Raw genomic sequence first — 23832 nt, 5'->3', positions numbered from 1 at the left:
GTAAAGAAAGAGGAGGAGGAGGGAAGGGGCAAGAGGAGGAAGAGCAGGAGGAGGAGCAGGAGGAGGAGCAGGAGGAGGGAGAGGAGCAAGGGGAGGAGGTAGTGCAAGAGGAAGAGGGATGGAAAGGGGGAGGGGAGGAGCAGGAGGGGAGGAACAGGAACAAGGGGAGGGGGAGGGAGGAGAGGGGGAGGAGGGGAGGAGCAGGAGCACTGAGTGACTGTGCTGGGGACCTTTGGAAACCGATGGTAAAAGCCAGAGCGCAGCCTGGTACTTCCCCTTTCTGTGCAGTGAGGCCGAGGTGCTGGGGCCAGACTAGCTGTCTCTGGGGAGCCTGAGCAAGCATGGATCAAGAGGCTGTGGGCAATGTTGTGCTCCTGGCCATCGTCACCCTCATCAGCGTGGTCCAGAACGGTAAGGGAAGCCCTTCCTCAGGGAGAGCAGGGAGCTGGAAGTCAGGCACGCACTGCTCTGTGCTCGTGCATACGTGCATTCGTGTTTACTGCTCTGTCCTTGAGTGTGCAGGGGTGGGTCCCGTTCTGTGTGAGTTCGGGATTTCCTTCTCTCCCTTGAAAGGTGATGTCAGGTTGTGTTTGCAGAGGAAGGAGAGCAGCCTGAAGGGCTGGTGAGAAACTCGGCCCAAGTGTCTTGGTGGAGTGTGGGTGTGAAGGGTGGAAGGCCAGGGCCTGGAGAGAACGCATGGGTGTGCGTTCCCTTGGACGCTGGTCTGAATGCACCAGTCTGCAGCGCGACCGACCGAGGTCATCTGTCATCTGTGTTGGGGGACAGGAGGACCTGAGAGCTGTAAAGGAGAAAGCCCTTATCATCATTTTACTTCAGTACTTAAATAAGTTCTTCTGAAGAAACAGCAAAAAACAATGCATAAGGTTTTTGGCTTTTTGTTTTGTGGTACTGGAGATAGAACTCAGGGCCTTGCCTAGTCTCGGTACATTCTCACCACTCATCTACACCCCAGCCCTTTGGTATACAGCTTTAAACACACACACACACACACACACACACACACACACACACACACACACACCTGCCTGTCTGTCTGTCTGTCACATCTGTCTATCTATCTCAACCTTCCTAATGCTGTAACCCTTTGACACAGTGTCTCATGTTGTGGTGAGCCCCAAACATAAATTATTTTCGTTGCTACTTCATAACTGTAATTTTGCTACTGTTAAAGATGGTAACATAAATATCCCGTGTTTTCTGAGGGACTTAGGTGAATCCTGTGAAGGGTCCTTTGACCTCCCCAAAAGGGTCCCAACCCACAGGTTGAGAACCATCTAGTTGTCTGACTATTTCTCATCTATTTGTATCTAAATCTTATTTATCTATTATCTGTCTGTCTGTCTATGCATTATTATCTACCATCTGTCTATCTGGGGAAATGTTCCTGTTTCTTAGTATTGCCATTTATCACGCACACACACATGCACACACCCGTACATGCATGCACGCACACACACCAATCTTTCTGTTTATCTGTTTGTCTGTCTATCATCTGTCTGTCTGTCTGTCTATCTACCTACCTACCTACCTACCTACCTACCTACCTACCTACCTATCTACCTATAGTTTAAAATAAGTAAAGATCTAAGCAGGACACAGATCTGTGCCAGGCAGACTGTGTAGAGATATTTAAGTTCTGGTGTTTCAGACTGACTTTTGGGGGAAGGGGTAAGGACACCAGTGGCCTTGTGCTTTCCAGTTTAGTAGGAGAAAATCGGGGAGTCATTATAGCAGCAGCCATGGCTTCCTGGTAATTGCTCATGACTACGTACTACCGCACTTGGGATTTGGAACACTGAGTCAGCCACCTTGGGATGCTGTGGTGATCTTGACCCTGAAGATGCTAGGATTTCTCTGGTTGGGCACAGAGCAAAGCTTCCCCTTGGGCCTCCCAAATCAGAGAAACCAGGCTTGGCACATTGTAAGCATGTTTTTCTATGTGCAACAACAGTGTGGAGTGGTCAGACCCAACCATCTTTGTGCTACCTCACAATCAGCTTGCAAGCCCTAGAGGGAACAAGTGGCTTCCCTAAGCCACCAGTTCCTCAAGTCGCCGCTGTCTCTCTCCTGCGTTGCTCTCTTGGTTCTGTGAGTTGACGGGGCAGAGTAAGCTGCACGCACCTGCAGACACCTAGCTTGGCACCAGTGGTGTCCAGAGGCCCTGATGGCGAGACACTAGGCAAGGCCGCCCTCCAGGAACGGTGGCAGAGGTACCCCCAGTCTCATGAGGACAGCTGTGAAGGGCAGGGACAGCCCTGGGTAGGAGCTCCCCTCTAATCCATTCCTTTGTACCCTGGATGGTACCTGATTGGCATCGGTGCTCAGTGGACCGTGCCCTCTCCTCTGCCGGTGCAGTTGGAACCGGCCGTAACAGGAAGTTCAATTCACTTCCACCCTTCTCCTCTCAGTTCAGAAACACATCAGGGGAAGCGGCAAGGCTCCTGGTTAGACTGGAGACCCTTTCTTATTAGGCACTCGAAGGACCAGGTTGTGTCAGCAAAGGCCCCCACACCAATGCTCCTCCTTCCCCAGCCCCCAGGAGCCGGGTAGAACAAGGTGGAGCCAAGTATCGCGGGGTCAGTGATGGCACAGAGCCCTCCTACCTGTGATCAGGGCCGGAGCCACTGCTGCCCTGGAGGATGGCTTCACACAGTGGCATTGATCTGCTCTGCTCTCCTGTCCGGGAGGAGCCTGAGCTCCCCGGTGAGACAGACCATCTCCGAGGGCCTTCTGTAACTGCTGAAGATGCCTGTTTGGGACAACAAGAATCATTTAAATAAGTTCAGACACCGCACCTGTGCTGACCTGTAAATGTGACCTTAGGCCCAAACTAAGTCCTAGGTCCGGCCTCTCTTCCCATTTCTAACAAACCCTGGGTTTTGTCTGTAAACCAGTGTGAGCGCGTTTAAAAGACGTGCCAAAAACAAACAAACAAACAAACAAACAAACCCAAAACAAACAAAAATACTCCTACATCTCCACCCCCAAAAGCACCATTCTGAAAACTTTCTGTTAGTCAAAAAGAAAAAAAAAGTTTATTACCAAGTGTTAATTTATTTGTGTCCCAGGCAATGTGGTGCAGTGGTGGCTTCACACTCGGGGACCCTGAGTTTTCTGAGGATGGGCAGGGCCCAGCCTGCCTGGCGTGACTTCCCCCTCTGCCCTCAAACCCTCTAGTCATCAAGATGACCGACTTACTGCCCTCTTCCAGTTTGAGGCAGCAGGATGCAGATTTGAGAGGACAGAGAAACTCAGAAACCCAGTCCTGAGTCATCATAGACCAGTTGCTTTCTCAGTACAGCTGTCAAGAAACCTCTGCTTTGCAAGGCCCTGGGTTCGGTCCCCAGCTCCGAAAAGAAGAAAAAGAAAAAGAAAAAAAAAAGAAACCTCTGCTTTCTCCTGCCAAGGGATCAACAGCTTTGTCCTGAGGCAAACCTGAAAAAAAAAAAAAATGCAAATCTTCTCTAACTTACTGTCCTGGTTAGTTTTTTTTTTTTTTTCTTTTTTTCGGAGCTGGGGACCGAACCCAGGGCCTTGCGCTTGCTAGGCAAGTGCTCTACCGCTGAGCTAAATCCCCAACCCCGGTTAGTTTTATGTCAACTAGACACAGGCTAGAGTCGTCAGAGAGGAGAGAACCTCAATGGAGAAAATGCCTCCATAAAATCTGGCTATCGGACATTTTCTTGTTAATGATTGATGGGGGCCCCGCCCACTGTGGGTGGAGCCATCCCTGGGCTGGTGGTCCTGGGGTCTATAAGAAAGCAGGCTGAGGAAGCCATGAGGAGCAAGCCAGTAAGCGGCACCTCTCCATAGCCTCTACATCAGATCCTGCCTCCAGGTTCCAGCCCTGTTTGAGTTCCTGTTCTGATTTCCTTTGATGATGAACAGTGATGTAGAATCGTAAGCCAAATAAACCCTTTCCTTCCTAACGTGTCTTTTGGCCGTAGTGTTTCATCGCAGCAACAGAAACCCTGACTATGGTTCCGCTATTGACTTTTTGGTTTTAAGGTGCAAGAAAGATACCTACAAAACCATCCGGCCATTCACTTTTAGTAGAATACACAGTGAATTATGCGAAAGCATTGCAAAATAGGCCTTGTGTGAGACGGCGTCACCTAACCACAGACTGCAGGAAGGTGGTCCGGGCTAAGCTGCCGCACTGAGCAGGTTATTGGATTAAGTGTACTTTTTTTTTTTTTTTTTTTGGTTCTTTTTTTCGGAGCTGGGGACCGAACCCAGGGCCTTGCGCTTCCTAGGTAAGCGCTCTACCACTGAGCTAAATCCCCAGCCCCTTAAGTGTACTTTTTGACTCAAAATATTTCCAATTTAGGATGGATTTATTGGTAAAGCAACTCCATCCAAGTTGAGGGGCATCTGTATATGGGACAAATGACTTTTACGGGCGACTGTAGGAAGCCGGTAGAGCAGAGCTGTCCTGGATAAGGAGACAGCGGAGAAAAGTCACTTTCTGGCGGGAGTGCTGTTCCTACAGCCAGTCAAGGGATGGGAGAAACTGGATGAGTTAGCATCCTTCCTCATCCTCCACCACACAGCCACCTCCTCCCGTCCAGGGGCTCTTTCTGAAATGAAGACCACGGAACACTGGTTCTCAACCTATGAGTCGCGACCCCCACCTAAGCCCGTTGGGGAAACACGGAGATTCACGCGCACGTTACAATTCACAACAGTAGCAAAATTACAGGCATAAAGTAGCAACGAAGATAATTTTATGGTTGGGGGTCACCAGAACAATAGGATCTGTATTAAAGGGGTGCAGCATTAGGAGGTTGAAAACCACCTCCACAGACAAACAGCTTCTGAAATCACCACTGGCTTCTGTTGTATTAAAACGGCTTCATTAAAAGCTATTTGTCTGGTTCTCTGCCGGCTCCCACTTCCTTAGTGATGAACTGAAATTCAGGGTCTTTTTTTATATGACCCCGAGAAGCGTGTTTGATTTCTATGCCTCCTTCCCCCAACGCAGTAGGTGATAATCGTCGGGGCTTTGTAGATGATGGTCCAGGGGTTGTCAGGATCCCCTGTGTGATGAATTCTGAGGAACTGTTTGCAGCCACCGGTGGGTATTTGCCTCTCATTTGCTTGCCGGTTTTGGTTTAATATTAACAACTAGGGGCGGGGGAGGTCTTTGCCTGTGTGGCTTTCGGAATTTACTGGAGGGTTATAAGGATTTAGGGAGATCAGTGAGGAATAAGAAAGGTAAAGGAGGAAGAGGTTGGCCTCCATAGATATCAGACTGAGGAAGACATGGCTGTTTGGGATTACAGGGAGGAAGGATTTGTAGGTGTCTTTAGGTGACCCGAGAAAGGGAGACCTTGAGAGTTAAAGGAGTCAGGATAGCAGAGAACAAACAGACTTGAGAGGGGTAGGTGGGAAGGGTTAGACCTACACAGCAGGGAGAGGCTTTCTCCCTGGAGGAAAAGAAAGGCTTTGCTATTTTGAGAACAAGGAGGTGGACGAGGCTGACAGAGAGGTGTAGCTCAGTCCTGCTCCTCACTGATCACCAGCCTTTGAGTTCCGTGATGCCAGCCTCATCTCTGTGTCTGGAGGCTAGAGAGGTCATCTTGGGTCCTGGGAAAAAGAGATGCCTAGAATTTTCTATGATGTTTTCTGTTAGTGGAGACATTCGGACCGGACAGGTATATGCTTAAATGGCAGCAAGAGGACAGACAGATGGACTTAATGATAGCAAGAGGAGAGGCTCAGCTGGGTTGGAAGGCAGCAGCTCTGAGCCCGAGCTCCACAGCCCCCCATCTGATCCTTGTCTTCAGAGCAGAACGAGACCCCCCTCTTGAGAGAGTTCATGAGGAGTCAGTGAGGGGCTGCCCCAGTGTGGTGAGCTCGCTTCTGTACAAGTAGCCCTTTGGATGTGCTCAGAATGGGCATGTTTCTACAAAAGAGTATTGGGGGGGTGTGTGTGTGGGGGGGGAGGGGGCAGGGAGAGGAAGAGAGAGAGGGAGAGGGAGAGGGAGAGGGGGAGGGAGAGAGGTCAGTAGAGAACTCCCCTAATCTGTCTGGGCAAAGCCCCTCCACATTGTCCCTTCTGACATACCCTCAGGATTCTATGTCATACATGACTATAGCCATGGCTTCGTCAGCTCTTGAGTTCTTCCCGTGCTGAGCCTGCTTTCTCTAAGCACCAGATGCACCAGAGACGAGCATTTGTTCCCACAGATATTCTGCATAAGCCCATAAGTCACTCCTTTTGTCACATAGCTCCCACCAGGACCCTGCAGTTTCTTTAAACAGCAACAGGCATTTTCCAGATACTTAGTTTCTTTGGGTCCTGGCTCAGGGGCTGCCTTCTTCATGAGCCTCACTCTGAGACTCCTATGCTCTGCATGGGTGGATTTTTTATTAGTCTCCCTCTCCCTCTCCCTCTCCCTCTCCCTCTCCTTCTCCCTCTCTCCCTCCTCCCTCCCTCCCCCCTCTCCCTCTCCCTCTCTCCCCTTTTCCCTCCCTCTCCCCCTTACCTCCCCTCCCCCCTCCTCCCTCTCCCTCCCTCCCTCCTCCCCTACCCCTCCTCCTCCCTTCCTTCCCTCCCCCGCCCTTCCCTCTCCCCTCCTCCTGTCCCCTCCCACTCCCTCTCTGAGTCTCACTTATCTCAGTCTGGCCTCAGACTCACTGTATAACTGAGCATGACCCTGAACTCCCCTGCTTTTACCTCCCGATGTGTCTGCAGGTATCAGTCGTCATTGCTCCATCTTATGTGATGCCGGGGATCAAACCCCAGGCTTTGCACAGGTCAGGGGAAGTTTCGTGTGCCGGGCAAGTGCCCTACCACTGGGCCACACCCCAGCTCCCTCCATCTCCTTCGTCCACAGCTCAACGCACTGTAAGGCCGCGTCCTAGATGTTCCGCTCACCTGCTGTCTGTCTCCTCTTCCGCTTTCCTCCGAGTCGGTTTTGTTTTCAGAGGCAAGCTAACCATCTGGTTCACGGTAACAGACAGCAGATACGTTGTTAAGATACTCACTCCCTGGGGCTTGCACAGGTGGTTCAGCTTCTAAGCTACTCTGATAGAGGACAGGAGTTCCCAGCGCCCACATGGTGGCTCACACACACCAGCTGTATCACCAGTTCAGGGGAAGCGATGCCCTCTTCTGGCCTCTATGGGTACTGCACCTTATGTGTGTATGGTGCGTATACTTACATGCAGGAAAAGCACCCACAGACATTAAAAAAAAAAAATAGATAAATCTATATAATTGGGAAGCCATCTTTTAAAAACAACCACCCACCAACCATCTCTTTAGCTTCTCTTGTTGTTCTGCCCGGTCCTGGTTCCCACCTCAGTTCTTCTTCTACCCTGAGCTGGACCTGCTGAGCCACAAACACATGATTCTTGCCTCTGGCCTTTGCATATGCTTCTCTGCTGGAGCGCAGCCGACTCCCCTCTCACCCCCTGCTCCCTAACAGCCAAGTGGCAAATCTCTACCTAGTCCTAGTCTTCAGGTTTTATCCAGGTATCATTTCCTCTGGACACCGTGACATGACCAGTGAATTAAGCTACTGGTCTCGAACCTTCGAAGCCCTGTGTATTCTATCCATCCCCTCGACACAGAACATTCTGCAGAGCCATTTCTACTTTTCTTGGTTGTCAATATTCCTTCCTCTCTCCCCCCTTCTGAGACAGGGTTTCTCTGTGTAGCCCTGGCTGTCCTGGATCTCATCCTGAAGACCAGGCTGGCCTCAAACTCACAGAAATCCACCTGCTTCGCCTCCAGAGTGTTTGGATTAAAGGCGTGCACCACCACCGTGGTTGCCAATATCTTTTAACTTTCTTTTTTTTTTTTTTTTTTTGGTTCTTTTTTTTCCGGAGCTGGGGACCGAACCCAGGGCCTTGCGCTTCTAGGCAAGCGCTCTACCACTGAGCTAAATCCCCAGCCCCTCAACTTTCTTAAGGCAAGGTAGTGCCATCCCCACTCCCCTCCCCCCCCCCCACGTATTAGTGAGGGGGCCGATACATTCTTGGTGAGTGGCATTTCTGGTTGGGAGGATGTGGAAGCCGGTTTGAACAGCAAATCCAGGAAGTATTATGTTTTAGGACAACAAAGAACTGACTCTCTCTTTCTCTCTCTCTCTCTCTCTCTCTCTCTCTCTCTCTCTCTCTCTCTCTCTCTCTCAGCATTCTTTGCCCACAAGGTGGAGCTTGAAAGCAAGGCGCAAAGCGGGAGAAGCTTCCAGAGGACGGGGACTCTTGCCTTCGAGCGTGTCTACACTGCCAAGTGAGTTCAATCTCCGATGCTTCTAAATAATGGTGGGGACATGGGCATGAAGGAATGAGACTATGCCCCATGGCACATCTGCCTCTGCCAACCTTCAGAGTGTCCAGGAAACAGGCTTGGGGATGCCCTTCCTCATCTTGGCGAGCCTCAGTCTTAGAGGAAGGAAGTGGGATGGGGGAGGGGAGGTGTGGTCTCTATGATCCAACAACACCCCGGCAGCCCTTAGTTCCAGCACTGACCAGTTTCCTGTGGGTGTAGAAGCCCTTCAGTTCAAGCCAGCTGTTCACACAGCAGCTCAAGAAGTGTCTTCCACACATCGCACTGGCCTTGCCCAGGGGCAGTCTGGATGATGTCACTGAGTTTGTAGGGGGGGTGGGGCTTGAGTAATCAAAATGGGGACAGAAAGGCAGAGGCTATGAACAAGTCCCCTGCCCTCTTGTCTTGACTTTGGAATAGAAAAGCTGTTGGGAGATACACGAGTGGCCCCGGAAAAGAGGTTTGTGGAGTTCTACTTGGCTTGCAAACCTGAAGAGACATTTCTCAAACCTGATTCTCCTTTAAGTCATCTTGGGGTCAGCTAGGCATGCCTGCCGGTAGTCAGAAGGGCAGGCTCCCCGCTTTGATAGAGGGCTAACTTGAGAGCAGGTATCAGTCCCAACCCCAGGAGTGAATTTGATTCTTCCCAAGATACTTCCAAGGGAAAGTCATGGCCACCCAACAATTGGATTGAACTCAGGGAGTTTCTCTAGGAACATCAGGACGCTCTGTAAGAAGAGGTCCCTTCCGGACGTGCGAGCAGCTTGGTGGGGGGTCCCACTCAGTTATCATTGGCTCTTTGTGGACTGAACTGACTGCAGGAATGAGCGCACCTTCTCTCGAATAGAGGCCATTCACTCTCTCTGTGAGGTGTGTATTCAATCCCAGGTAGGGTCTTCTCCATTGACATTCCCCAGCCTGGGCTCCTTTTGTCCCTAAGCATCTAGGTTGATGCACACCTTGTCTGGAGCACTCACGGTCACCCTAGAAGCCTCTACAGAGGACTCCTGGATGCTCAGTCTCCATCCCGCCCACCCGCTCTTCCTTAGCAGAGGCTCCTACCAGCTTAAGGGCAACTTTTGCTGCAGCATCCACAGGGAGACTTCTTTGTTACCATCCAGACCTTGGCTTCGTTAATTGTCGGTGTCAATTTAAGGCATGAAAGGACTTTAAAAGGCATTATAGACCCATTTGAAGAAGAACAGGGAGACTATGTAGGTTGTCACCAATGTCACTGCACCATCCTTCCGTGGAGATAACACAAAAGGCTCGGTCCCTCGGAAATGTCATGAGCGGGAGATGTGAAGATATCTCTGATCAGGGGTGAGGACAAAATGGCTCAAAGAAAACCACCACAGTCTCCAGCAGTGGGGGTGAGCAGTGTCCCTCTGTGCAGATAATTGCTTCCTCACAGTGACACTGGGGTTTTATGGATTCCACAGTCCTCCAGTGAGAAGCCACAGTGGACCGGCCCCCACACATTCTTAGAAGCTGAGTTTCAACCATGCTGGCATGCACAGGGAGTGGGGCAGCTTGGACAAACCTCTTTCTTTCTTTCTTTCTTTCTTTCTTTCTTTCTTTCTTTCTTTCTTTCTTGGATGCATAGTCTCTTGGTGTAGCCCAGGCTGACCACAAATGTGTGGTCCTCTTGCCTACGCCTTGCCCAAACCTGGGATTCCAGATGTGTACCACCGTGCCAGGTCATAGCCGTTTCATGTCTGTCACTTGCCCCCAGGAGACAAAGAGCTTTGTTTCTGAGTCTGGGGTGTTTACACGTGGCTCCTCTGACTGCTGGCCTCCAAGTTGCAGAAGTATCCTAAGGCTGGTGTTGAGTTGCATGGCCAGGGGGAGTGGTTTAGAAATTCTATGATGGTGTGGGGGTTCCAGGAATATGTGTTGGGTGAGTGCTGAGTGATTGTTGTGTTTGGGGGAGCCAACCATGAGGACACTGCAACCCAGCCGCTCCCCCTCCTCCTCCCCCTCCTCCCTCCTCCTCCTCCTCCTCCTCCTCCTCCTCCTCTTCTTCCTCCTCCTCCTCCTCCTCCTCCTTCTTTGGAAACGAGGTTTTTCTGTGTAGCCCCTGTCTGTCTTGGAACTCACTTTGCAGACCAGGCTGGCCTCAAACTCACAGAGATCCACCTGCCTCTGCCTCCCAAACGTTGGGATTAAAGGCGTGCTCCACCACTGCCTGGCTTGCAGCCCAGTTTTCAAAATCCATGAGTCTTTACCACTCAGCCCTGAGAGGTGAAGGAGACTAGGCAGACAGGGAAGTCGTGTGTGAGAGGTAGGAAGTAATGACTCGGGGAAGAGAGCTTTCTATCAGATAGCGACTGCTCAGACACTGCTGTGGTTCCATTACTGGGACTGCTTCCTCCTTCGGTCAACTAGCACTTGGTCATGCCCACGTAGGCTGCATAAGGGACTGGAGATCTGCATAGCAGGATACTGGCAAAACAGGGGTACTCTGGTTGTCTGCCTATGCCTGGAGCACACCAGGAAGGTGATGATGACATTCTAACAGAAAGGTACACCAGCAGTCTTTTCTCAGGCCCCTCTAAAAGCATCCAGAAGAGGTGGAGAAACAAACAAACAAAAAGAATTATTTAAAGAGTCACCCATTTTTATTTTACGAGCATGAGTGTCTTGCCTGCATGCATGTATGCGCACCATGTGTGTGCAGTGCCTATGCAGACCAGAAGAGGGCGTCAGATCACTGCGCCTGGACTTACAGAGGCTTGTGAGCCTCACACGGGTGCTGGGAACCAAACGTAGGTCCTCTGCAAGAGCAGCTAGTGCTCTTGGCCTCCAAGAGGTCCTTACCCGGAGAGCATGCATTTAATCTTGCTATTTAAAACTTCAGACATGAAGTTGTACCTGTTGTTATAGAATGACAGTTCTGCACACGACTTACTCACAGACATATCTGTCATAAGCTGTAAAACCCAGATTTTGGTAGGATCTTGAATATTTTGAAATCTTGGCTATGAAGGAAAAATAACATGAAGGTCAAGTGATATCTAGTGACGAGCACAAAAACCCCAGACATGTTATCTTAGCATGAGCTATGACTGTCAAGGGATAGAGCTAGCTTGAGGATCTGGGGCCGTGGATTAACAGACACCTCAAACGACATGAGTGTAATTCAGCAGGTCAGGCGCCCTTGACTAACAGCCTGTCTCACCACCTGTCGTGCTCGAGGCTGTGTTGGAACATTTGAGATAAAATGAGCTGGACCTTGACTCTGTCGAGCGCACAGAACGTAGTTCAGTGCTCTGGTCTTGGAGAATAAGCACGGCTAGTGCATCCGTGTCGAAGTTTGGCTTTGGTAGGAAAATGTTGGTTGACCATCGCAGGTTTGTCCTTGTGAGTACGGATTAACATAGCCGTGAGCTGAGGCAGGTATCTGGAGAGCTGTAGTTCCCTAAAGTGCACTCTGTGATTCCAAGTTCATGGTTCATTCACAAATGTTATGGCAGAGAGCAAGTGCTTCCTTGTGGTACCCAAGAGACTCTAACATGCTAGAGACAGTCTACCTCACCAAGACCGGGTGCCATAACCACAGGGCCTCCTCCTTTCTGCTCACTCTTTTGTCAGAACACATGTCACCCCAATGTCGCCATACTCCAGCATCTCTTGGCATCTGCTGTAGGCTCACGTTTTAAGCAGTGTACAGTAAGGGTATAGCAATTTAAGTCTGCAAGGACCCTATTGGCTGGTGTCGACAGTATGATTAGCTTTTATTCATGGTTTCTCCTTACCTTAATCCAAACAAACCAACAGAATTTTAAAGGGTTTCTCTATTGATATATTTCCAAAGGTGGGGAAAATAGGAAAGAAAAGGTAGCCCAGGGTCTCTCCACAAAACAGTCGGATCTTGGGGGTTCAGCTTGAATTCTTGGAGATTTATCATAAGACCGGCTGAGCAGATCCTGTTTAAACCCCAAAGCGAGAGTCAGGATGGGTTTGCCAGCTTTGTTTGGAAAAAGAAAATGAAAGATACAACTATCTCTTCAAAAGGAAAATAAATGCAATAGTAATATTTGGGGGAAAGTTTCATTCAAATGTACCAACTCAACACAGATGCGGTTTCACTGGGAAGCGGGTGATTGCGATACACGCAGGAACAGTGGCGAGCCTGCTCTAGTCACTGGGCATTTCTCCCTAAGGTACAGGTTCCTAGGCAACCAAGGATCCCTTTCCTCTCATTACCTGGCCCAAATGCTACTTCAAGGGCTGTGGAGATGGCTTAAGTTAGAAGCGCTTGCTGGGGACCGGAGTTCAATCCTCAGCCATGGTGTGGAAGAGAGCTGTTAGCACAGAAGCTGGTTAGAGTCCTGCCAAGGACGGAGCGGATCAGCTGTTCTTCACACAGTCTCACGTTGCTCCCCAAATACTTCCCATAGCTTTTGTTCTGTTGCTTTTACATATTTACATATTTATGAATTTGCATATCTACATATTTGCATATTGATTTCATCAGTGGAAGGACTGTAAGCTGTACCCAAGGATACTTACTGTTTACATAGGGAAAGAGCTTGTTCCAAGGTTTGGAGACAAGATGGGCAGGTGTGAATTCTGGCCTTCCTTAGTCTCCACCCTGTAAGCGGGGAGACCCCAGAGAGTTAATCAGCTGCTGGAAGCCTTGGTGTCTCCTCCGAATAGGATTGTAATTGCAGTACGCAGAATAACGGCCCCTACCTAACCTCTTCCTAGAAGGCTGTCATCCCATTAGATGAAAAAATTCAGGTTGGCTTTAAAAAAAAATCTCTTCTCATTTGAATCAGTCTTATTTGTTTCTCTCTCTCCCCCTCCCTCCTCTTCCCTCCCCCTTCCCCCTTCATCCCCCTCCCCCTCTGTGTGTGTGTGTGTGTGTGTGTGTGTGTGTGTGATGTGGATGTAGGTACCCAAAGATGCCAGAAGAGGGCGATACATTCCCTGGAACTGGAGTTGCAGTGGTTGTGAGCCAACAGAGACGGATACTAGGATCTAAAGCTGGGTCCCCTGGAAGAGCATCAAGTGTTCTTAACTACTGAGCCATCTCTCCAGCCCCACAAAGGACATCTTTTAAACAAGCAGAGAGGTTTCATGTCAGAAAGGCTCATTGGGTATCCTGGGCTTTGAGATCAGAAGCGGGCATGAGCCAAGGAATACTGGGGATCCCAGAGTCTGGAGAGTCAAGGCAATAACCCCTACCCCCTTGAGCTTCAGAGAGGATGCAGACCTGTCCACACCCAGATGTTAGCTCAGGGTGATTCACTTCAGACTCTCCTGGCTTCTGGAATAGTGATCACTGAGCTAGTGGTTGCTTGTTACAACAGCTAATGCAAACCCAGAGTCATCTAGCTCAGTTTCAGGAAATGGAGGACCCCTGTAAGGGATGTCAAACACCAGCACAGTGCCTGGTATACAGTGGCAGCTTCCCCTGGGGAATGGGGTCTGTCAGAAACCTTCTCCCATCTGCTTTTGTGAGTGAACCTAGGTTTCTTTAACGCTTTGGGGATCCATGCTTTCGACCTGCCCTGCCCTGCTGCTTTCTATGGGACACACATTCCCTTGGTTGGGCTTCTTTAATCCTGCCGCTCCCGTTCAGACACTGCCGCACCTTGTGTCAGCATTGCTCACTCATTATTTCAAGAAGTGTAAGGGCAACACCCACTGCTGGAGCCCTGCCGAAGTGAGTCCATCAACACACATAGCCTCAGATCTGCTTTACCTGACAGCCGAGTTAATGAATTCTGAGCATGCCTGCTTGTTACCACTCTTCCGGATGCGGCTGCTGTTGCTGCTGGCTGCTGTCTCTCTCCGGGTAGTCTTAAGAGAAGTAAGAGAGAGAGAGGTTTGTGACCCTCACAATGGTAATTGCGAACTGGGGTCTCCAGGTAGTTTTCAAGCCACATTGTAGTCACGTGTTTTCTGATTTTTTTTCCTGCCCTGTTTGCCCCACAGCCAGAACTGCGTAGATGCGTACCCCACTTTCCTTGTGGTACTCTGGACTGCAGGACTACTTTGCAGCCAAGGTAACGGAGACTTCCCTTTGTGAGTTCTCTTGGTATAATGTGTAGCTCTCCGGGGTTCAAAGGGCAGGCATTTTGTTGAATAGCCTTGACCGATCTACAGCTCTTATCCAGGATGCCCTGGAGAGATGAGAGCCCTGGGGAGGTTGGGTTCCGGGCATGCTCAGTGAGGGCGCAGCCCCTGGTGTGGTAATGCATTGCTAATGCTTGCTCCCTGGTGGCTGGTTGAGAGCGCTGCTCTGACAAGGGTGGTTTAAGGCTAAATGTGACTCAGAATCGCAAGCAGTGTTAGCTCAGATACAAGGGCATTGTGAATGAGAGAGCCTGAGGGATCTATTTCGGGACTGCCGCTGCTGGCTTTTCTGTTAATAAGCTCCCAGCATGGTGGCCCTTCTCCGGGCATGCGTCGTCGTCATCTACTGAGCGCGGGCTGGGTTACAACCGAACCTGGGTAATCAATCTGAAGAACGGAGTGATTCCCAGAGATCCTCTGCAATTAACCAGAAACCGGAATCATATGTTTTTGGCTGTCTTTGGAGACTGAGCACCAGAAAGCCCTGGCTAAGACTGGTGTTTGCCTGGTAGTGGCTTGGTGTGATTGGAGCAGCTTTGTGGCCAGCAGGATCCGTACAGAGAGTCCAGAAGCAATCCTGTGACAAACACTGGATTATTATAATTTTCTACACTGTAATATATGTCCACTGGGTAATGAATTTTCCTGGGACCCTTAAGAACAATTTATTTTAGGGGAAAAAAAGGTAGTTTTTCAGGGTTATTCGGTTGATGAGTGCCCTGGGCGAGACCAGAGCCTGGGTCTTTCTAAGCATTCTTTTACTGAAGTAATTTATATTGTAAATACACTTTGAACATTTACTGTACGCCAACTTTGTCCTGAATGTATGAGGATTAATAATATACCAACAGGCTATTAAAAAGTAGGTGGATGAGGGCTAGAGAGTTATCTCAGTGACTTTTTTTTAAAGATTTATTTATTATATTTAAATAAGTAAACTGTCACTGTCTTCGGACACACCAGAAGAGGGCATCGGATCCCATTACAGATGATTGTGAGCCACCATGTGGTTGCTGGGATTTGAACTCAGGACCTCTGGAAGAGCAGTCAGTGCTCTTAACCATTGAGCCATCTCTCCAGCCCATGTCTCAGTGATTTAAGAGCATTTGCTGATCTTGTAAAGGACCAGAGTGCAGTTCGAGGCACCTTCTCTAGGGAGCCTACAACTGCCCGTGGCTCTAGCTCTAGGGGGATCTGACGCCCTCTTCTGACTTCCATGGCTACTGCATATACATATTCTCATATACACCCAGAATTAAAAAGTAATAAAAATGAATTCCTTACTGGCATACACCTTTAATCCCAGCTCTCTGGAGGCAGAGGCAGGCAGCTCTCTGAGTTCAAGGCCAGCCTGGTCCACTGAGCAAGTTCCAGGACAGCCAGGGGCTGAGTATAAAACCAAATCTGTTTGAAAAATGAAGTCAAAGAACACGACTGTGAGGAGTCATGAGTCTTGTTGGGTCTGAATGAAAGGAGAGAAATCTGCTGCTGCCTCTCCAGCTATGTGAACACAGAGGGCCTCTGAGAACGTTTCAGAGCCCGGGAAACACACGTCTGTCGAAGCAAACGTCCATGTTGCCAGGGCTCAAACGCCCCAGTCACTATAGTTCATCACCGCCATGTTTTATGAATACAGTAGATGATACCAACTGTTGGGATAAAGGGAGCCCCAGAGACGATTCTGCTCCAACGTTCTCACTCTGAAGACCATCCCAAGATTCTGGTGGACAAAGAAGGCTTCTTTAATTTCACTGTTTTTTAAAGCAGCTGTTCTTGACCTTCCCAATGCCGTGTCCCTTTAACACAGTTCCTCAGGTTGTAGTGGACCCCGCAACCATAAACTTGTTTATTGCTACTTTATAACTCATTTTCCCACGGTTATGAACCATAGTGTAAATATCTGCGTCTTCTGATGGTCTCAGGTGACCCCCCCTCCAAAGGGTCGCAACCCACAGGTTGAGAACCAGTGCTTTAAAGCCTGCTTTTGCACGTGCTTTGTAAACCCAACGGCTCGAATCGCCCTTAGATTCTGAGGCTTAGAAGACCTCTGCTATTCCCTGCAGAAGGCAGGGGAGATGAGCCCTTTCCATATCTGTTGCCTATTAGCTTATGTCCAGTTGAATTCCAACGTAATGGGAAATGGGTCAACAAGACTCAGAACTGTCCAGCTGGGAAAACTTTATGCAAAGCAAATCACTAATCGTGGCACAATTAACTGTGACAATCTTGTGCCTTTAGGAATTAGGACAAGCCTCAAGAGGTTTTTGTCCCCTCCCCCTTCCTTATTTCTAGGTTGTTTAAAACATGGTTAATTTTATTTTAAATTTTGGGTCTGTGTTTGTGACACGGGTTTGTGCACGTGAATGCAGTTGCCCCTGGAGGCCAGAAGAGGGCATCAGATCCTGGTTGAAAGCAGTGGGCTTGTGTGCTGGGAATCAAACCTTGATCCTCTGGAAGGACGGTAAGAGTTCTAAATGACCAAGCCATCTCTCCAGCCCCTCTTCTTCGGTTATTGATGTTTTCTAAGATGACATTGAGATCATGGTCTCTCCTTAGCCTTTCAAGTGCTGGGATTATGGGTTTGAACCATCAAGACACCACTCCCTGTGTTTTTGTGGGGTGGGGTGGGAGACCTTTGTCCAGGTTTTCTCACTGGAAAATACGACCATTTACTCATGTCAAAGTCCTCTTGTGCATGAAGCCCCCAACAGGGTCTTGGCACGTAACATTTGAGTTTTATTGAGAATGTCATGGTGGTGGTTTGAATATGGTTGGCCCAGACCTTGTTGGAGTAGGTGTGTCACTGTGGGCATGAGCTTTAAGACCCTCATCCTAGCTGTCTAGAAGTCAGTATTCTGCTAGCAGCCTTCAGATGAAGATGTAGAACTCTCAGCTCCTCCTGCACCATGTCTGCCTGGATGCCGCCATGTTCCCACCTTGATAATAGCCTGAACCTCTGAACCTGCAAGCCAGTCCCAATTAAACGTTGTCCTTATAAGAGTTGTCTTGGTTATGGTGTCTGTTCACAGCAGTAAAACCCTAACTAAGACAGTCACTGTTCTGACCCCCTCCCTGACCCAAAAAAAAAAAAAAGTGTTACTTTCATCTTTTTTCTTTTGAGAAAAGGTTTATTTCAGCCACACAATTCTAAGTTATACTCCATTACAGCAGAGAACTCACAGAGCTCCATGGAGCTGGTCACATGGCATCTGTAATCAGGAACAGAGAGCAGCGGTGAACGCACGTGAGGGTTCAGTGTGCTTCCTCTGCTTAGAGGCAGCCAGGATTCCCCTGCCTAGGGAGTCGTTCTGCCTAAAATTAAGACAGATCCTCTCACATCAATTAATGTAAAAGTGACCTCCCACAGGCTAGTCTAAAGTCCTAGAGGCTTACCTCCCAGGCAAGTCTAAAGGGAACAATACCTACCACAACAGAGAAAATTTGTATTCTGACAAGGTGCAAGATGGCATTTATCTGGAGAGGTGGCTCAAGCTAGTAAGAGCACTGGCTGTTCTTGCAGAGGACCCAGGTTCAAGTCCCAGCATCCATATGGCCCTTCACGACTATCTGTAGCTTCAGTTCCAGGGGGAATCTGGCTCCCTCTTCTGACCTCTATAGGTACTGCATGCACATAGTGCACAGACAGACAAATGTTAAATAAAAAGTGTTTCTTCCTTATGGTTCAAGCTAACAATGGGAGCACCATACGTATTACTGATGCTGCTGGTGGCAGCGATAAGGTTTCGAAATCAGAAAGAACTAGAAATGGAAATCAGGGCCACCTCTGTGGCACTTGCGGGCTTTACTAAACATTTATTTGATAAGGCTTTACTAAACATTTATTTGATAAGTATTAATGAAAGCCTGTATGTTCCAGGCACTATGCCAAGTACTGAGATGACCTGGGAAAGGCAATTGCTCTCCGGGACCTTTGTTCTTTGCTTAGAGACTGGAAAGGTACCCCAGTCAGTGGGTAGCTTTGGAGCCAAGGGTGCCTGGCCTGTATGACGTTCTCACTAAGCTACTTTGGTGTTTGAGTAAGGCTGGAGGCTTTCCAAGTGATTTTACTCACACAGTCATATTTTACTCCAACGATCTTTCTTAAAAGATAGGAGAGGGGCTGGAGAGATGGCTTGGTCATTTAGAGCTCTTTATCCTCACATAGTAGGAGAGCTGCGACTAGCCTTTGCCCACACAGAGTAGGGGGACTGTGATCAGGCTTTATCTATACATAGTAGGAGAGCTGTGACAATCCTTTCTATACACATAGTAGGAGAGCTATGACAGGCTTTTATCCTCACGTAGTAGGAGAGTTTTGACCAACCTTTTCCCACATGTAATAGGAGAACTGTGACCAGCCTTTGTCTACAAATAGAAGAGCTGTAACTAGCCTTTGTCTATACATAGTAGGGCAGCCATGGCCAGCCTTTATTTACACATAGTAGGAGAGCTGTGGCCAGTCTTTGCTAACACATAGTAGGAAAACTGTGACCAGCCTTTGTCTACAAATCTTAGAAGAGCTGTAACTAGCTTTTGTCTATATATAGTGCTGCAGCCACGGCCAGCCTTTCTATACACATAGTAGGAGAGCCGTGACCAGTTTTTGTTAACACATAGTAGGAGAGCTGTGTCACACCTTTGTCCACACACAGAACCAGCTAAGCACCTATTCTAGATCATACTACTTATAGGGTACTGGCGTTTTCAGCTCCCGATGCTAAATTTAGGGTTTTATAGGGGTGACTGGGGTGCTGTCTGTAGCTATTTACCCAGAGATTGGAATGCAAAGAAACCTTCTTCCTTAGAAGCTGGAAAGTGTGCTTTGTGTACCAGAAACCCCAGGGGCACAGAGTATCATCTCGAGAAAACCAGACTCAAAACTGGGGTTGTGGTTCAGGGTGGGAACTTTCCCTGCACTCCTTCCCAGCTGACGCCCATGCAAGCCCCTCTGGCTGCCCGAGTCCAACTTCCTGTGTCTACAGCTAGACACGTTAAAGGATTCCCACTAGATGGCACCTAAGCAAATGCCGTGTAGGACGCCACAGAGCGGCTGAGGTAACCTATTCTTTAGGCTCTCTGCTTCCTCCCAGACCTTTGATGCTTTCTTGAACACTGATTGTTTTTACCAGCTCGACACAAACCTAGATGTATCTGGAAAGGGGGAATCCTAATTGAGAAAATGCCTCTGTAACACTGGCCCGGAGGCCCTCCTGTGGAGTGCAGTCTTTACTAAGGATAGATGTCAGAGTGCCCCTCCCACATGGCTGGTGACATCCCTGGGCAGGCGGCCCTAGGTTCTATAAGAAAGCAGGCTGAGCAGGCCAATAAGCATTGCTCCTCCGTGGCCTCTGTGTCAGCTCCTGACTCAAGGTTCCTGCTTTGAGTTCCTGCCCCGACTTCCTACGATGATGGAGTGTGATGTAAAAGTGTAAGCCGAAGGAAAACCCTTTCTTTCCCAAGTAGCCTCTGGTTATAATGTTTTACACGGCAACAGAAACCCTAATGGAGACGGCGTGCTAGCCTCCACTTTCAGAGCCCAAGGTCTCTGCTGGATTTTGTGGTCAAACGCTAATTGCTTAACCACTGTTACTGTTGTGTGAACAACTGTCTGGGAGACCGTGAACCTGACGTGTGTGTTTTCATTTCTCCACTGTAGTCCCCGCCGCCTTCGCTGGGCTGATGTATCTGTTCGTGAGGCAAAAGTACTTTGTCGGCTATCTGGGAGAGAGAACTCAGAGGTAGGTCTCAGGGTGCTATAGAACTTGATGTGACGTTGGCTTCCCAGTAGGAGGGTCCTGAACAACACTCTGACTGCCACTGAGGGCTCAATGGGCTCTCCTTGGATGGAGGACAGGGTAGACGCCCCACCTCCCTGAAGTTTAAGGATTCTGAACAGACAGCGGGAGAGCTGCCTCGTTTTCCCATGAAAGTTTTCCTTTGCGCAGCCTTGATTCATGGCGCGGTTATAGCACGCTGGGCTGTACGCTGCTTGCAACCGCACACCAGCTGTTCTCCGTGGTAGAATCTGGGGCAGCGATAACCTTTTTGGTCTGACTTCCCAGGCCTCTTATGAATTAAGCATCTCATTGTCGAGAGACCTAACGTTTGCCTCTTACCATGGGTTCTCTTGAACCTTAAGGAGTGCTGAGAATACAAGATGTAGTCATCTCCAAACCCTGGGCTACAGATCAGCCAGCCCTTGCACTGTCTAGAGTTGAGCCGCACCCAGCCTTCCTCAGCACTTGCTTTCCTTTGGCTATGCCCCACCCCTCCACACCCCACCCCTTCCCCCTACTCCTGACTCTCCCATCCCATCCCTGCGATTCACATGGTGGGGAGAGTCAAAGTCGTCTTGACAGCACAGGTGCCGTGCCGTGTGCACACACACGTCACCAGACAACGTTAAATAATTTTAAGAGAGGGAGATCTAGTGACCTACATCCCCTGACCGTATCCCACTCCCTAAAAGCCCATTCAGCTGTGATCTGATGAGGCCGGTGCCCTCGTGATCCCAATTATTTGCTAATAGTGCCACCCACTGGAGACCCTTCAACACATGGGCCTTTGGTGACATTTTCTACCCAAGCCATTAAGAGCCAGCTAGCAAGAGTTGGGCTTCTGGGCTTCCATTGTCTGTGTGTCACGCAGGGAGCTTGCTGGAATGCAAGGGCTGCGTCCTGCTTTGAGAAGGACTCGGGGGATTGGGCTTCTGCCAGGCTCCCATCAGATGCTGACGCTCATAGTCTGTGGATGACAGAGTAGGGAGAAAGTTGGTACCCAACAGCAGAGCAACTTCCAAACACTTGCTACGAGAGTTGAGAGCCTCTGGGGTTCCTTTCAGCTAGGTACAATTTCTGGTAAGGCACTTCCGGACTGCAGACGCTGGGTTTGGCGCCCTCCACCCTCTGGGATAGTTTGAAACAGCCCGTGGCAGCGCAGGAGCTCACCTGTCCCGCTGGGTTGACTCTAAGCTCCAAATCAGTGCGGATGGCCTAGTGCCATTGCTGGTTCGTTACTGAAATCTTAACTGGCCCTTCCAGACGTGTCAGCTCATGTCTTCTCATGAAGAATCCTCCTGTCTCCAACAGATGCTATGCCTAAAATGTTTAGGATGGAAAGGAGGAGGGCAAGGGAGGGGGAGATTAAAGTTTCTTTCACTCCTCTGGGATGTTTCCACCACTGGGTGCTTGTCTCTCATTAGGGCAAACCTCACTTCTTCCCAGGCAGCCTCGGGAGGAAAGGTTGAACCCTCAGGGGCTGAAATACCTTCATGCGTATTTAAACCATCTCCCCTAGCACAATGCTCACTACACCCCAGCCTCTAGTGCGAGCCTTATAGGCACTCCTGACAGGGACCACCATGTAGAGGGCTTAATGAGTCCATGGTGCTCCTGAGCCTCAGTAAGATTGTCTGAGCGCTGTTAGGACTTGCCAGCGGCCTGTCATCTGGAGTTAAGGGCGTTGAGAGAACTCAGGGAAGCCAGAGCCACTGAGCCCCGAGGATGGCAGGTCAGAAGGCAGGCTCCTTCACCTGGCTCTGAAACACGTGCAGTGCTTAATTACAGCAGAGGCTCGCCCACCCTGGCCGTGAGGTAAGTGGGTGTCACGAGTAAACGCGGTATAATTTAACTGCCCTGTGTCTGGAAGTGGCCACCCTGTGTCTGGAAGTGGCAGCGTCTTTTGGGTGACACGGGGCGTGGTTTGTGCTGCACCTACCGCCTCCTCCCTTCCCTCGCAGCACCCCTGGCTACATATTCGGCAAGCGGATCATCCTGTTCTTGTTCCTCATGTCCCTCGCGGGCATCCTCAACCATTACCTCATCTTCTTCTTCGGAAGCGACTTCGAGAACTACATTAGAACTATAACCACGACGATCTCCCCGCTGCTTCTCATCCCCTGATGGCTGGATACCGGAGTAGGACGATCGCCAGATCAATAGAGACGCATCCTAACCCACCCCCGCGAAGGCTTCTGCTCCTCCTCAGCTGTAGATGCTGTAAATCTAGCGGCCCTCCGGGCTCCGCGGCATCCGTTAACTTTGCTTTTCCGGGAAGAAAATAATCTTGTGCTAGCTCCACCCCTCGGATGGGGCAGTGGTCCAGGATTTACTGTCTAGATCCATCCTGTACTTCTCCGGGCTTATCCTCTCTCTGAAGGTGTCTTGTGATCAGATATGCGTTTTCCTAAAATAAAGGGCATAGACAAAATTTTGGCCAATGGCTCTGTTTGGGGTGGTTTTTCTGTATTAGCTACTAGTGTTTCTTGAACTTACATGATGATAATTAAAATAACAATATCCATATTATGGACACTAACGTCTTCAAGAGTCTTTTGTTGACTGAGTTCCCTCCCCGACCTCACGTTTGGATTCGGTGGGCATCTTAATTCACCAGCATCATACCCAGCATGCCTCATGCAGTTACAATGTGCTCTAAGAGTTGAAGACAATGCCAGGCCACCAATAAACAAATGAGTGCATGGATTCACAAGTCACTTGCTGGCTATAGTTAATGAAATATATTCTGTAGTCTGGACAGATGATACAACTGTTGTCACCTAGGTGCCTTTGGGACAAAGAGGGAATCTTGGAAGACACAGGTACAGTCAAATGTCCAAGGAAGCTAACAGGAAAAGTGTTCTCTTTGGGGCCATGCAAGGCAAGCTCAGTTTGCTTTTTCCTTATATAACTTAAAATTGTTTTTTTTGGTTCAGATATTAGAGTTCTCTTAAAGGGGCAGTATTGATAGGATATATGTATTATATTTAGTACTAAATATATATATAATATTTAAATTTATTATTTTATATATATTTTATTTCAATATACAAATATTGTATATAGATTATTATATAATATAATATTTATTCAGTACTATGTTATATATTTTATATATGTATTTATTTTATAAATTTATTTACATATATAAACAACACATTTATATGTATATATATTTAGTGCTATATATTATATTTGCATATATTATATATCTGATGTCTGATGTGTGTAATATATAAATACATATGTATGTATATATACGTGTATATATACATATATGTATATATATATATATAAATATATATTAGGTGAGCTTACAGGATTGCATCCGTTGGCTGTCTCACATTGGAATCTGTAGCTGCTTAGTCCACAGGGCTGGATGTCTAAGCAGTCCCAAGCCAGTGCTGGAGTCCTGGAAGATTCCTGGAGAGCTGCTGGTCTTCAGTCTACATTAGAATTCCAAAGAAGTCAGTTCTAATACTAAAAGGGATGGCACAGCCATGAGATAGATGAGCTTGCCAGCAAGAGTGAGAACAAGCAGGCAAAAGGCAAAGGCTTCCATATTCCATATCCTTGTATGTGGGTCTTCCCACCTCAAATGATCCAATCAGGAAAATCCCTCACAGGAGAGCTGGGCAGCTTGGCCGGTTCCAGAACCCGTTAACC

At 48.8% G+C, this 23832-nt stretch overlaps 1 protein-coding gene across 1 annotated transcript; it reads left to right on the top strand.

Annotated features, from left to right (window-relative positions):
* The first annotated feature begins 246 nt into the window (after window positions 1-246).
* Alox5ap (arachidonate 5-lipoxygenase activating protein) lies at window positions 247-22701 on the top strand. The gene is made up of 5 exons (XM_032886725.1): window positions 247-411; window positions 8167-8266; window positions 14249-14319; window positions 20046-20127; window positions 22128-22701. Exons 1-5 carry the CDS (start codon window positions 342-344, stop codon window positions 22288-22290), a joined length of 486 nt encoding a protein of 161 aa, XP_032742616.1. The 5' UTR covers window positions 247-341; the 3' UTR covers window positions 22291-22701.
* Window positions 22702-23832: the final 1131 nt, after the last annotated feature.

Source organism: Rattus rattus, chromosome 16 (genome assembly GCF_011064425.1).
Source record: "Rattus rattus isolate New Zealand chromosome 16, Rrattus_CSIRO_v1, whole genome shotgun sequence".
Classification (NCBI taxonomy): domain Eukaryota; kingdom Metazoa; phylum Chordata; class Mammalia; order Rodentia; family Muridae; genus Rattus; species Rattus rattus.
This window is presented reverse-complemented; position numbering and strand designations above follow the sequence as displayed.

What these genes read in the sequence shown, in the direction of transcription:
- Alox5ap (XM_032886725.1), top strand. Translation starts at nt 342, where the DNA reads ATGGATCAAGAGGCTGTGGGCAATGTTGTGCTCCTGGCCATCGTCACC. An exon ending in CATCAGCGTGGTCCAGAACG is followed by an intron (nt 412 to 8,166) that starts GTAAGGGAAGCC and finishes TCTCTCTCTCAG; the next exon opens with CATTCTTTGCCCACAAGGTG. An exon ending in CTGGGAGAGAGAACTCAGAG is followed by an intron (nt 20,128 to 22,127) that starts GTAGGTCTCAGG and finishes CTTCCCTCGCAG; the next exon opens with CACCCCTGGCTACATATTCG.